The 14,599-nt window shown below is 46.5% G+C and overlaps 1 protein-coding gene across 1 annotated transcript in view; it reads right to left on the bottom strand.

The window, feature by feature from the left end:
- Positions 1-14,599, bottom strand: part of LOC139272565 (regulator of G-protein signaling 17-like) — an 81,842-nt gene that overhangs the window by 46,269 nt on the left and 20,974 nt on the right. The window contains exon 3 of the mRNA XM_070888632.1: positions 3,640-3,741. Within this exon, the coding sequence (XP_070744733.1) occupies positions 3,640-3,741 (102 nt within the window). The remainder of the gene's footprint in view (positions 1-3,639; positions 3,742-14,599) is intronic.

Below are 14,599 nucleotides of genomic sequence, written 5' to 3'. Positions count from 1 at the left end.
TGCACCGCCATTCAATGAGTTCATGGCTGAACATGCAACTTCAGTACCCCATTCCTGCTTTCTCGCCATACCCCTTGATCCCCCTAGTAGTAAGGACTTCATCTAACTCCTTTTTGAATATATTTAGTGAATTGGCCTCAACAACTTTCTGTGGTAGAGAATTCCACAGGTTCACCACTCTCTGGGTGAAGAAGTTTCTCATCATCTCGGTCCTAAATGGCTTACCCCTTATCCTTAGACTGTGACCCCTGGTTCTGGACTTCCCCAACATTGGGAACATTCTTCCTGCATCAAACCTGTCTGAACCCATCAGAATTTTCAAAGTTTCTATGAGGTCCCCTCTCATTCTTGTGAACTCCAGTGAATACAAGCCCAGTTGAGCCAGTCTTTCTTGATAGGTCAGTCCCGCCATCCCGGGAATCAGTCTGGTGAACCTTCGCTGCACTCCCTCAATAGCAAGAATGTCCTTCCTCAAGTTAGGAGACCAAAGCTGTACACAATACTCCAGGTGTGGCCTCACCAAGGCCCTGTACAACTGTAGCAACATCTCCATGCCCCTGTACTCAAATCCCCTCACTATGAAGGCCAACATGCCATTTGCTTTCTTAACCGCCTGCTGTACCTGCATGCCAACCTTCAATGACTGATGTACCATGACACCCAGGTCGCGTTGCACCTTCCCTTTTCCTAATCTGTCACCATTCAGATAATAGTCTGTCTCTCTGTTTTTACCACCAAAGTGGATAACCTCACATTTATCCACATTATACTTCATCAACCATTCAGATAATATTCTGTCTTCGCGTTTTTGCCCCCAAAGTGGATAATCTCACATTTATCCACATTATACTGCATCTGCCATGCATTTGCCCACTCCCCTAACCTGTCCAAGTCACCCTGCAGCCTCTTAGCATCCCCCTCACAGCTCACACCGCCACTCAGTTTAGTGTCATCTGCAAACTTGGAGATATTACACTCAATTCCTTCATCCAAATCATTGATGCATATTGTAAAGAGCTGGGGTTCCAGCACTGAGCCCTGCAGCACTCCACTAGTCACTGCCTGCCTTCTGAAAAGGACCCATTTATCCCGACTGTCTGGTTCCTGTCTGCCAACCAGTTCTCTATCCACGTTAGTATATTACCCACATTACCATGTGCTTTGATTTTGCACACCAATCTCTTGTGTGGGACCTTGTCAAAAGCCTTTTGAAAGTCCAAATACACCACATCCACTGGTTCTCCCTTGTCCACTCTACTAGTTACATCCTCAAAAAATTTCAGAGATTTGTCAAGCATGATTTCCCCTTCATAAATCCATGCTAACTTGGAGCGATCCTGTCACTGCTTTCCAAATGCACTGCTGTTTCATCCTTAATAATTGATTCCAACATTTTCCCCACCACTGATGTCAGGCTAAACCGGTCTATAATTACCTGTTTTCTCTCTTCCTCCCTTTTTAAAAAATGGTGTTACATTAGCTACCCTCCAGTCCATAGGATCTGATCCAGAGTTGACAGACTGTTGGAAAATGATCTATTTCTAGGGCCACTTCCTTAAGTACTCTGGGATGCAGACTAATCAGGCACCAGGGATTTATCGGCCTTCAATCCCATCAATTTCCCTAACACAATTTCCCGCCTAATAAGGATATCCTTCAGTTCCTCCTTCTCACTAGACCCTCGGTCCCCTAGTACTTCCAGAAGGTTATTTGTGTCTTCCTTCATGAAGACAGAACCACTTGGTCTGCCATTTCTTTGTTCCCCATTATAAATTCACCTGAATCCGACTACAAGGGACCTACGTTGCCTTTACTAATCTTTTTCTCTTCACATATCTATAGAAGTTTTTGCAGTCAGTTTTTATGATCCCGGCAAGCTTCTTCTCATACTCTATTTTCCTCCTCCTAATTAAACCCTTTGTCCTCCTCTGCTGAATACTAAATTTCTCCCAGTCTTCAGGTTTGCTGCTTTTTCTGTCCAATTTACATGCCTATTCCTTGGATTTAACACTATCCTTAATTTCTCTTGTTCGCCACGGTTGAGCCACCTTCCCCGTTTTATTTTTCTCCAGACAGGGATATACAATTGTTGAAGTTCATCCATGTGATCTTTAAATGTTCGCCATTGCTTATCCACTGTCAACCCTTTAAGAATCCTTTGCGGTGGCCATGGGCAGTGTAGTGGCATACCACGGCAAGGTACAGCGCGAGCTGACGCAGGAGGGCGACGGCAGCGAAGAGTGACGTCAGCAAGGTCCAGCTCGGTGATTGGAGCGTGGGTAGGTACAGCAGGAGCGGTGAAGTCAGGACGAACAAGCGGCGAGAGATTGTGGAGGGATGTGTTTGGGGTCCAGGGGAGGCGTGAGTTCAGGGCCAGGACGGGCCAGCCCATACTGCAATATGTGCGCGCACTAGGTCCGTGCAGCAGAGCTGGTCTCCAATCGTCCTGGTTAACCCTTGCCACTGAACCAAGACCTAGCTTTGTCAAGCCCGTGTGGTGGCTGGTGTGCAATGGTCACCTCACGTTAGAAAAATCCACGCCCAGGCATCTTCCACCCTTCAGGATCGAGTTTTGGATCTGGAATATTAGGTCCTTCATTGACACACCTGTGAACTTATCCTTTTTCTGGCTTGGAAGCAAGTCATCCTCGATATGAGGGACGAGGGACGAGGGACGAGGGACGAGGGACGAGGGGGAGGAAAAGGTGACATGAAAAGGTGACATGATGTCATACAGGAAGTGTCACCTGCATCATCACACCTTAGGCTTTCATTTCCTGTGTCAATGAGATGTTTAATAAACTCTCCTATGCACCCCCTCTCCCATCGCTGGTGGTAGGTCAGTCAGCCACCTGCACCCTACTCTCTGAATTCCCTTTCTAACCCCACCCCCCCCGCACTCCCCGACCCTGCCGCTTCACCTCCCTCTCCCCCCTCCCCTTGAAAATCTCCTCAAAATCTACCTCTTTGACCAAGCTTTGGTCACACCTCAAATTCTCTCCACTTTTGTCTCGCCTTCTTTCAAACCCCCCCAACTCACCCGACCTTCCCACTCCCTGACCACCCCTTGCTCCAGCCCCCATACCCCCCCTCCAGCTTCACCTCCCTCCCCCGACCACTCCACTTACCCACCCCCCACCCTCCTCCACCGACCACCCCTTTCCCCAACCCCCTTCCCCCCATCCCAATCCCTCCCCCGACCACCCCCCTTGCCCACCCCCCTCTCTGCACCCCAACCACTCCCTCCGCAACTACCCCCGCCGCCCCACCCCTTCCCCAACCACATCCTTCCCCCACCATCTGCTTTTGGCAAAGCACCTCAGAATATTTAAAAAATATATCTAAACATTGAAAGGTGCAAGTTGTTGATATTCTCAGCTTAAAAACTCCTCTCTGTGTGCTCTGCTAACATGGCTGTCAACTTTGGATAAAACAGGCCCATAACTTTCATTAAGACATCTCATGAGGAATCTTTTTACCGTGAAGAAGTTAAGCCTCTCATTAGTAGAGGAAATGAGTCAGGTCTGTGGACAATAACGAAAGCGTTGGGTGGATGGTTTCTTACAAAGACTGCCCCTTTAAATTCACGAGTGTAGTTGTGTTTGCAAAGGCTGCAATGAGGCAAAAAAATCCACTGACCTCTCTTCAGTAGATTCAATGGTCTCCACGGTGGTCTCCATTTTGGTCTCTTCTGTAGGCCTTCCTGCCATCTCCTCTCTTTCTTCCTTCCGAGCAGAAAGGCTAGAAAAAGGGAACACATTTACATTTCATCCAGGCAAAGGACAGGTTGATATATTTTGTGTAGGGTATTAGCTTCATGGGCTCTTTGCTTAATAATTCATAGCAACACATTGCTATTAAAAATTAATTGGTTTATTAACAAAAGTTTAATAATCACACTACACATTACCAGTTCAGCCACTAGGCTCACAACATGCATACCTCATCGTGGATGACCTAGACCCTACTGACTGGGGTTTTATTGAGTCTTGTGAACATCATGTGACTGGCCAAGCCACTCACAATGCAACAGCTCTACAACTATTTTAAATCATACAATTAACCAAGTTTCCTTCTTGTTAAAGGGACACAACTAAAAAACTTATAAATCAAATTAATATTTGGTTGCCGGGGGTGACAATGCACTCCAGTCCCTCCAGTGCCCACCGGTCATGGAAGGCCGTGAACGTACCGGTGGACACCGCGTGCTCCATCTCCAGGGACACCCTGGCTCAGATGTAACCGCGGAAGAGAGGCAGACAATCGGGCTGAACGACCCCCTCGACCGCCCACTGCCTGGACCGGTTAATGGCCACCTTGGCCCGGCCCAGGAGCAGTCCTACGAGGAGGCCCCCTGACCTGCCCGCTCCCCTCCGCACCGGGTGCTCAAAGATCAGGAGCGTGGGACTGAAGTGCAGCCAAAAATCGAGGAGCAGCCCCTTCAAATAATAGAACAGGGGCTGTAACCTCACTTATTGTATAAAAACATGGAACACGGACACCTCCAGATCGCACTAAAATGCAGGCGGCCTGGGAATCCGCAAACACATCTCTACAAAGCTGTGAGCATACTCACCGGTGCATACATTACACTTCATTATTTGGAAAAACATGGACACTGTGCCAAAGCTGGAGATATTACCCGGGGTGATCATAAGCTTGCTATTGGCCATAGGGGTAGGTTTTATGGAGCATTTTGAAAGTTGTCTCTCTAATTTGTGAGCATCTTCTCACTCCAAACCTTGAGATGAATTTTCACGCTGGCTGTCAGAAAATATATATTAATTGGTAAGGAGGGGGCCAGTTATCTGTAATGTGTGAGGAGGGGGCTGTTACCTGTAAGATGTGAGGAGAGGGCCAGTTCATCATCATAGGCAGTCCCTTGGAATCGAGGATGACTTGCTTCCACTCTTAAAATGAGTCCTTAGGTGGCTGAACAGTCCAATATGAGAACCACAGTCCCTGTCATAGGTGGGACAGATAGTCATTGAGGGAAGGTGGGTGGGACTGGTTTGCCGCATGCTCTTTCTGCTGCCTGCGCTTGATTTCTGCATGCTCTCGGCGATGAGACTCAAGGTGCTCAGCGCCTTCCCGGATGCACTTCCTCCACTTCCTCCATCTATGGCCAGGGATTTCAAGGTGTCAGTGGGGATGTTGCACTTTATCAGGGAGGCTTTGAGGGTGTCCTTGTAACATTTCCTCTGCCCACCTTTGGCTCGTTTGCCGTGAAGGAGTTCCGAGTAGAGCGCTTGCTTTGGGAGTCTCATGTCTGGCATGCGAACTATGTGGCCTGCCCAGCGGAGCTGATCAAGTGTGGTCAGTGCTTCAATGCTGGGGATGTTGGCCTGGTCGAGGATGCTAACGTTGGTACGCCTGTCCTCCCAGGGGATTTGTAATGTGTGAGGAGGGGCTGTTATCTGTAATGTGTGAGGAGGGGTCCAGTTATCACTGTCACACAGTATGGCTCAGGGTTTTTCAATCCATCTCTCCTGGGCAGGTCCTCACATTGCAAGATGTCAGCCTGCGTTTATTGCATCAGTTTTGACTAATTGCTGAAAAACCCTTGCTAATGCAAGCTCATTAGGGTCGGCATCTTCTCGTCAGGGGAATCAACTGAGGTTGGAGCATTTCCGCCATATATTACGGAATCCGGATTACTGTTAATTATAAATGAGACCACTGTCAGCGAAAGATTTCTTGTTTAATGACTCCATGATATCCATGAACTCTGGAAGGCATTGGGAGAACTCCCCTGCTCTACCTCGAAATAGTGCCATGGGATATTTTACGTCCACCCGAGAGAGCAGACGGGGCCTCGGTTTAACGTCTCACTTGAAAAACGGCACCTCTGACAGTGCACCACTCCCTCGGCATTGCACTGGAGTGTCAGCCTGGATTATGGGCTCACGCCTCTGGAGTGGGGCTTGAGCCCACAACCTTCTGACTTAGAGATGAGAGCGCTGCCCACTGAGCCACAGCTGACACCAGGAGAGGCAAAGTAAACTCCCAGACACTGCTGCAAGCAACACTGAAGGAACTGCACCACTTGCTGCATGTTTCTGGTCAGAGTCACAGCAACATTGAGCACACAGAGGGGCCGTAATACACTCAGGATGCACGACAGCCCTGCTGTGTGCTCAGTCTCACTGGTAAATGGATAGAGGGGTCTCTGGAGTGCAGAGGATTATGGGTAAATCAGCTGACATTATTGATCAACTGCTGCGATGGGCAGGTCAGGAGACCAATCGTGGGAGTGTGTGGTGGTGGCGGCGGGGGGGCGGCGGAGGCCAGTTGGAGGTGGGCAGTCATAGAATCATAGAAAATTATGACACAGGCGGAGGCCAAGCCCAATCTCACCTTCCAGATCCTGTAGGTTACGGCTCTTTAAGTGCATATCCAAGTACTTTTTAAATGTGATGAGGGGTTCTGCCTCTACCATCCTTTCAGGCAGTGAGTTCCAGACCCCCACCACCCTCTGGGTGAATTTTTTTTTTCCTAATCGCCCCTCTAAGCCTTCTACCAATTACTTTAAATCTATGCACCCTGGTTATTGACCCCTCTGCTAAGGGAAATCAGTCCTTCCTATCCACTCTGTCTAGACCCCTCATAATTTTATACACCTCAATTAAATCTCCCCTCAGCCTCCTCTTTTCTAAAGAAAACAACCCCAGCCTATCCAATCTTTCAGTCCAGGCAACATCCTTGTACATGTTCTCTGCACCCTCTCAAGTGCAATCACATCTTTCCTGTAATGTGATGACCAGAACTGCACACAGTACTCAAGTTGTGGCGTAACTAATGTTTTATACAGTTCTAGCATAACTTCCCAGCTCTTATATTCTATGCCTTGGCTAAAAAAGGAAAGCATTCCATATGCCTTTTTAACTACTTTATCGACCTGTCCTGCTTTTTTTAAGGATTGTGAACATACACTCCCAGGTCCCTCTGTTCCTCCACACCTCTCAGTATCCTCCCATTTATTGTGTATCCCTTGCCTTGTTGCTCCTCCCCAAATGCATTACCTCACACTTTTCCAGATTGTATTCCATGTTCCACTTTTCTGCCCAACTGACCAGTTTATCGATATCTTCCTGCAGTCTGGAGCTTTCATCTTCGCTGACAAAGATTGTATCATCTGCAAAGTTCTTTATCAGCCCCCTACTTTTAAGTTTAAATCATTAATATATACTACAAAAAGCAAGGAGCTGAGAACTGAGCCTGTGGAACATCACTGGAAACAGCCTTCCAATCACAAAAGCTCCCCTCAACCATTACCCTTTGTTTCCTGCCACTGAGCCGTTTTGGATCCAATTTGCCATTCTCCCTTGGATCCCATGGGCTTTTACTTTTTTGATCAGCCTACCATGAATGGTGACAGATTAGGAAAAGGGGAGGTGTAACGAGACCTGGGTGTCATGGTACATCAGTCATTTAAAGTTGGCATGCAAGTACAGCAGGCGGTGAAGAAGGCAAATGGCATGTTGGCCTTCATAGCGAGAGGATTTGAGTATCGGAGCAGGGAAGTCTTAATGCAGTTGTACAGGGCCTTGGTAAGGCCTCACCTGGAATATTGTGTACAGTTTTGGTCTCCTAATCTGAGGAAGGACATTCTTGTTATTGAGGGAGTACAGCGAAGATTGACCAGACTGATTCCCGGGATGGTAAGACTGACATATGAAGAAAGACTGGATCAACTAGGCTTATATTCACTAGAATTTAGAAAAATGAGAGGGAATCTCATAGAAACATGTAAAATTCTTACGGGATTGGACAGGTTAGATGCAGGAAGAATGTTCCCGATGTTGGGGAAGTCCAGAACCAGGGGTCACAGTCGAAGGTTAAGGGGTAAGCCATTTAGGACTGTGATGAGGAGAAACTTCTTCACTCAGAGAATTGTGAACCTGTGGAATTCTCTACCACAGAAAGTTGTTGAGGCCAGTTCGTTAGATGTATTCAAAAGGGAGTTAGATGTGGCCCTTACGGCTAAAGGGATCAAGGGGTATGGAGAGAAAGCAGAAATGGGGTACTGAAGTTGCATGATCAGCCATGGTCATATTGAATGGTGGTGCAGGCTCGAAGGGCCGAATAGCCTACTCCTGCACTATTTTCTATGTTTCTATGTGGAACCTTTTTAAAAGCCTTGATAAAATCCATGTAGACTACATCAAGCGCGCTGCCCTCATCGACCCTCCTTGTTACCTCTTCAATCAAGTTAATCAGACACGACCTTAGCTTAACAAATCCATTTCTTATCGGTAAGAAACCTTTGGCATTGTTACCAATTAGGCTAATTTAAGGGTTAAGTGATGGCAGGAGAGCACAGACCCGTGTCATGCTCCTCCTGTGCTATGTGGTAAATCAGGACGCTGCCAGTGTCCCTGACTACTATGTGTGCAGGAAGTGTATCCAGCTGCAGCTCCTGATAGACCGCAATGTGGCACTGGAGCTGCGGATGGATTCACTGTGGAGCATGCACGATGCTGAGGGTGTCGTGAATAGCATGTTTAGTGAGTTGGTCACACCGTAGGTAAAGGTTACACAGCCAGTTAGGGAATGGGTGACCATCAGGCAGAGCACTGGAAGGAAGGTAGTGCCGGGGTCCCCTGCGGTCAACTCCCTCCAAAACAGATACACCACCTTGGGTAGTGTTGTGGGAGATGGCTCATCAGGGGAGGGCAGCAGCAGCCAAGTCCATGGCACCAGGGGTGGCTCTGCTGCACAGGAGGGCGGGAAAAAGAGTGGGAGAGCTATAGTGATAGGGGTTTCTATTGTAAGGGGAATAGATAAGCGTTTCTGCGGCCGCAAATGAGACTCCGGGATGGTATGTTGCCTCCCTGGTGCAAGGGTCAAGGATATCTCAGAGCGGCTGCAGTGCATTCTGGAGGGGGAGGGTGAACAGCCAGTTGTCGTGGTGCACATAGGTACCAACGATATAGGTATAAAAAACAAGATGAGGTCCAACAAGCTTAATTTAGGGAGCTAGGAGTTAAATTAAAGAGTAGGACCTCAAAGGTAGTAATCTCAGGATTGCTACCAGTGCCACGTGTTAGTCAGAGTAGGAATTGCAGGATAGTTCAGATGAATACGTGGCTTGAGGAGTGGTGCAAGGGGGAGGGATTCAAATTCCTGGGACATTGGAACTGGTTCTCGGGGAGGTGGGACCAGTACAAACCGGATGGTCTGCACCTGGGCAGGATCGGAATCAATGTCCTTGGGGGAGTGTTTGCTAGTGCTGTTGGGGAGGGTTAAACTAATATGGCAGGGGGATGGGAACCTATGCAGGGAGACAGAGGAAAGTAAAAACGGGGCAGAAATTAAAGATAGGAAGGAGAAAAGCAAGAGTGGAGGGCAGAGAAATCAAGGGCAAAAATCAAAAAGGGCCACATTACAACATAATTCTGAAAGGACAAAGAGTGTTAAAAAAACAACTCTGAAGGCTCTGAGTCTCAATGCGAGGAACATTCGTAATAAGGTGGATGAATTGACTGCGCAGATAGCTGTTAACGGATATGATGTAATTGGGATTACGGAGACATGGCTCCAGGGTGACCAAAGCTGGGAAGTCAACATCCAGGGGTATTCAATATTCAGGAAGGACAGACAGGAAGGAAAAGGAGGTGGGGTAGCGTTACTGGTTAAAGAGGAGATTAACGCAATTGTAAGGAAGGACATTAGCTTGGATAATATGGAATCTATATGGGTAGAGTTGCGAAACACCAAAGGGCACAAACGTTAGTGGGAGTTGTGTACAGGCAACCAAACAGTAGTCGTGAGGTTAGGGATGGTAAAAACAGGAAATTAGGGATGCGTGCAATAAAGGTACAACAGTTATCATGGGTGACTTTAACTGACATATTGATTGGGCTAACCAAACTGGTAGCAATACTGTGGAGGAGGATTTCCTGGAGTGTATAAGGGAGGATTTTCTAGACCAATGTGTCGAGGAACCAACAAGAGAGCAGGCCATCCTAGACTGGGTCTTGTGTAACGAGAGAGGATTCATTAGCAATCTGGTCGTGCAGGGCCCCTTGGGGAAGTGTGACCAGTTAATTCAGAGACTAGGGTCCTGAATTTAAGAAAGGAAACTTCGACGGTATGAGACATGAATTGGCTAGGATAGACTGGAGAATGATACTTAAAGGGTTGACGGTGGATAGGCAATGGCAGACATTTAAATATCACATGGATGAACTACAACAATTTTACATTCCTGTGTGGCGTAAGAATAAAAAAGGAAAGGTGGGTCAACCATGGCTAAGAAGGGAAATTAGGAAAAGTATTAAATCCAAGGAAAAGGCATATAAATTGGCTAGAAAAAGCAGCAAACCTGAGGACTAGGAGAAATTTAGAATTTGGCAGAGGAGGACCAAGGGATTAATTAGGAGTGGGAAAATAGAGCATGAGAGTAAGCTTGCAGGGAACATAAAAACTGACTGCCAAAGCTTCTATAGAGATATGTGAAGAGAAAAAGATTAGTGAAGACTAATGTAGGTCCCTTGCAGTCAGAATCAGGTGAATTCATAATGGGGAACAAGGAAATGGCAGACCAATTGAACAAATACATTGGTTCTGTCTTCACTAAAGAAGACACGAATAACCTCCCGAAAATACTAGCGGACCGATGGTCTAGCGAGAAGGGGGAACTGAGGGAAATCTTTATTAGTCAGCAAATAGTGTTAGGGAAATTGAAGGGACTAAAGGCCGATAAATCTCCAGGGCCTGATATTCTGCATCCCAGAGTACTTAAGGAAGTGGCCCTAGAAACAGTAGATGCATTGGTGGTCATTTTCCAACATGCCATGGACTCTGGTTCAGTTCCTATGGATTGGAGGGTAGCTAATGTAACCCCACTTTTTAAAAAAGGAGAGAGAAAATAGGGAATTATAGACCGATTAGTCTGACATCGATGGTGGGGAAAATGCTGGAATCAATTATTAAAGATGTAATGGCAGCGCATTTGGAAAGCAGTGACATAGAAACATAGAAACATAGAAACATAGAAAATAGGTGCAGGAGTAGGCCATCCGGCCCTTCGAGCCTGCATCACCATTCAATAAGATCATGGCTGATCATTCCTTCAGCACCCCGTTCCTGCTTTCTCTCTATACCCCTTGATCCCTTTAGCCTTAAGGGCCATATCTAACACCCTCTTGAATATATCCAATGAACTTGCATCAACAACTCTCTGCGGTAAGGAATTCCACAGGTTAACAACTCTCTGAATGACGAAGTTCCTCATCATCTCAGTTCGAAATGGCCTACCCCTTATCTTAAGACTATGTCCTCTGGTTTTGGACTTCCCCAACATCGGGAACATTCTTCCTGCATTTAACCTGTCCAGTTCCGTCAGAATTTTATATGTTACTATGAGATCTCCTCTCATCCTTCTAAACTCCAGTGTATAAAGGCCCAGTCAATCCAGTCTCTCCGCATACATCATCCTGCCATCCCTGGAATCAGTCTGGTGAACTCCGCTGCACTCCCTCAATAGCAAGAATGTCCTTCCTCAGATTAGGAGACCAAAACTGAACACAATATTCCAGGTGGGGTCTCACCAAGGCCCTGTACAACTGCAGTAAGACTTCCCTGCTCTTATACTCAAATCCCCTTGCTATGAAGGCCAACATACTATTTGCCTTCTTCACCGCCTGCTGCACCTGCATGCCAACCTTCAATGACTGATGAATCATGACACCCAGGTCTCGCTGCACCTCCCCTTTTCCTAATCTGCCACCATTCAGATAATATTCTGCCTTTGTGTTTTTGCCCCCAAAGTGGATAACCTCACATTTATCCACATTATACTGCATCTGCCATGTATTTGCCCACTCGCCGAACCTGTCCAAATCACCCTGCATCCTCTTAACATCCTCCTCACAGCTCACACCGCCACCCAGTTTAGTGTCATCTGAAAACTTGGAGATATTACACTCAATTCCATTATTCAAATCATTAATATACATTGTAAAGAGCTGGGGTCCCAGCACTGAGCCCTGCGGCACTCCACTAGTCACTGCCTGCCATTCTGAAAATGACCCGTTAATCCCAACTCTTTGCTTCCTGTCTGCCAACCAGTTCTCTATCCATGTCAGTACATTACCCCCAATACCATGTGCTTTGATTTTGCACACCGATATCTTGTGTGGGACCTTGTCCAAAGCCTTTTCAAAGTCCAAATACACCACATCCACTGGTTCTCCCCTGTCCAGTTTACTAGTTACATCCTCAAAAAATTCCAGAAGATTTGTCAAGCATGATTTTCCCTTCATAAATCCATGCTGACGTGGACCAATCCTATCACTGCTTTCCAAATGTGCTGCTATTTCATCTTTAATGATTGTTTCTGACAGTTCCCCACTACTGATGACAGCCTAACCGGTCTATAATTACCCGTTTTCTCTCTCCCTCCTTTTTAAAAAAGTGGTGTTACATTAGCAACCCTCCAGTCCATAGGAACTGATCCAGAGTCGATTGACTGTTGGAAAATTATCACCAATGCATCCACTATTTCTAGGACCACTTCCTTAAGTACTCTGGGATGTAGACTATCAGGCCCTGGGGATTTATCGGCCTTCAATCCCGTCAATTTCCCCAACACAATTTCCCGCTTAATGAGGATATCCTTCAGTTCCTCCTTCTCATTAGACCTTCGGACCCCTAGTATATCGGGAAAGTTATTTGTGTCTTCCTTTGTGAAGACAGAACCAAAGTACCTATTCAATTGGTCTGCCATTTCTTTGTTCCCCATTATAAATTCACCCGAATCCGACTGCAAGGGACCAACGTTTGTCTTCATTAATCCTTTTCTCTTCACATATCTATAGAAGCTTTTGCAGTCATTTTTGATGTTCCGGCAAGCTTCCTCTCGTACTCTATTTTCCCCTTCTTAATTAAACCCTTTGTCCTCTTCTGTTGTATTCTAAATGTCCCCCAATCCTCCGGCTTGCTACTTTTTCTGGCTAATTTGTATGCCTCTTCCTTGGATTTAACACTATCCTTAATTTCCCTTGTTAGCCACGGTTGAGCCACCTTCCCCGTTTTATTTTTACTCCAAACAGGGATGTTCAATTGTTGAAGTTCGTCCATATGATCTTTAAAGGTTTGCCATTGCCTATCTACCGTCAACCCTTTAAGTATCATTTGCCAGTCTAATCAAGCCAATTCGCGCCTCATACCATCAAAGTTACCTTTCCTTAAGTTCAGGACCCTAGTTTCTGAATTAACTTTGTCACTCTCCATCTTAATAAAGAATTCTATCATATTATGGTCACTCTTCCCCAAGGGGCCTTGCACAACAAGATTGCTAATTAGTCCTTTCTCATTACACGTCATCCAATTTAGAATGGCCAGCTCTCTGGTTGGTTCCTCGACATATTGGTTTAGAAAAGCATCCCTAATACACTCCAGGAAATCCTACTCCACCGCATTGCTACCAGTTAGCTTAGCCCAATCAATATGTAGATTAAAGTCGCCCATGATTACTGCTGTACCTTTATTGCATGCATCCCTTATTTCTTGTTTGATGCTGTCCCCAATCTCACTACTACTATTTGGTGGCCTGTACACAACTCCCACTAGCGTTTTCTGCCCTTTGGTATTCCGTAGCTCCACCCATACCGATTCCACATCATCCAAGCTTCATCCTTCCTTACAATTGCATTAATTTCCTCTTTAACCAGCAGCGCCACCCCGCCTCCTTTTCCTTTCTGTCTATCCTTTCTAAATGCAGAATAACCCTGGATGTTGAGTTCCCAGCCTTGGTCACCCTAGAGCCATGTCTCTGTGATGCCAATCACATCATACCCGTTAACTGCTATCTGCGCAGTTAATTCGTCCACCTTATTCCGAATACTCCTCGCATTGAGGCACAGAGCCTTCAGGCTTGTCTTTTTAACACACTTTGACCCTTTAGAATTCTGCTGTAAAGTGGCCCTTTTTGATTTTTGCCCTTGATTTCTCGGCCCTCCACTCTTGCTTTTCTCCTTCCTATCTTTAATTTCTGCCCCGTTTTTACTTTCCTCTGTCTCCCTGCATAGGTTCCCATCCCCCTGCCATATTAGTTTAACCCTCCCAAACAGCACTAGCAAACACTCCCCCTCGGACATTGTTTCCGTTCCTGCCCAGGTGCAGACCATTCGGTTTGTACTGATCCCACCTCCCCCAGAACCGGTTCCAATGCCCCAGGAATTTGAATCCCTCCCTTCTGCACCACTGCTCAAGCCACGTATTCATCTGAGTTATCCTGCGATTCCTACTCTGACTAGCACATGACACTGGTAGCAATCCTGAGATTACTACTTTTGATCGGTCCAAGTCAGCATGGATTTATGAAAGGAAAATCTTCTAGAGTTTTTTGAGGATGTAACTAGAAGAGTGGATAAGGGAGAACCAGTGGATGTGGTGTATTTGGACTTTCAAAAGGCTTCTAACAAGGTCCCACACAAGAATGCAAATTTAAGTCACATGGTATTGGGGGTAATGTATTGACATGGATAGAGAACTGGTTGGCAGGCAGGAAGCAAAGAGTGGGATTAAACAGTCCTTTTCAAAATGGCAGGCAGTAACTAGTCGGGTGCCGCAGGGTTCAGTGCTGGGACCC

Source organism: Pristiophorus japonicus, chromosome 9 (assembly GCF_044704955.1).
Source record: "Pristiophorus japonicus isolate sPriJap1 chromosome 9, sPriJap1.hap1, whole genome shotgun sequence".
Lineage (NCBI taxonomy): Eukaryota > Metazoa > Chordata > Chondrichthyes > Pristiophoridae > Pristiophorus > Pristiophorus japonicus.
This window is presented reverse-complemented; position numbering and strand designations above follow the sequence as displayed.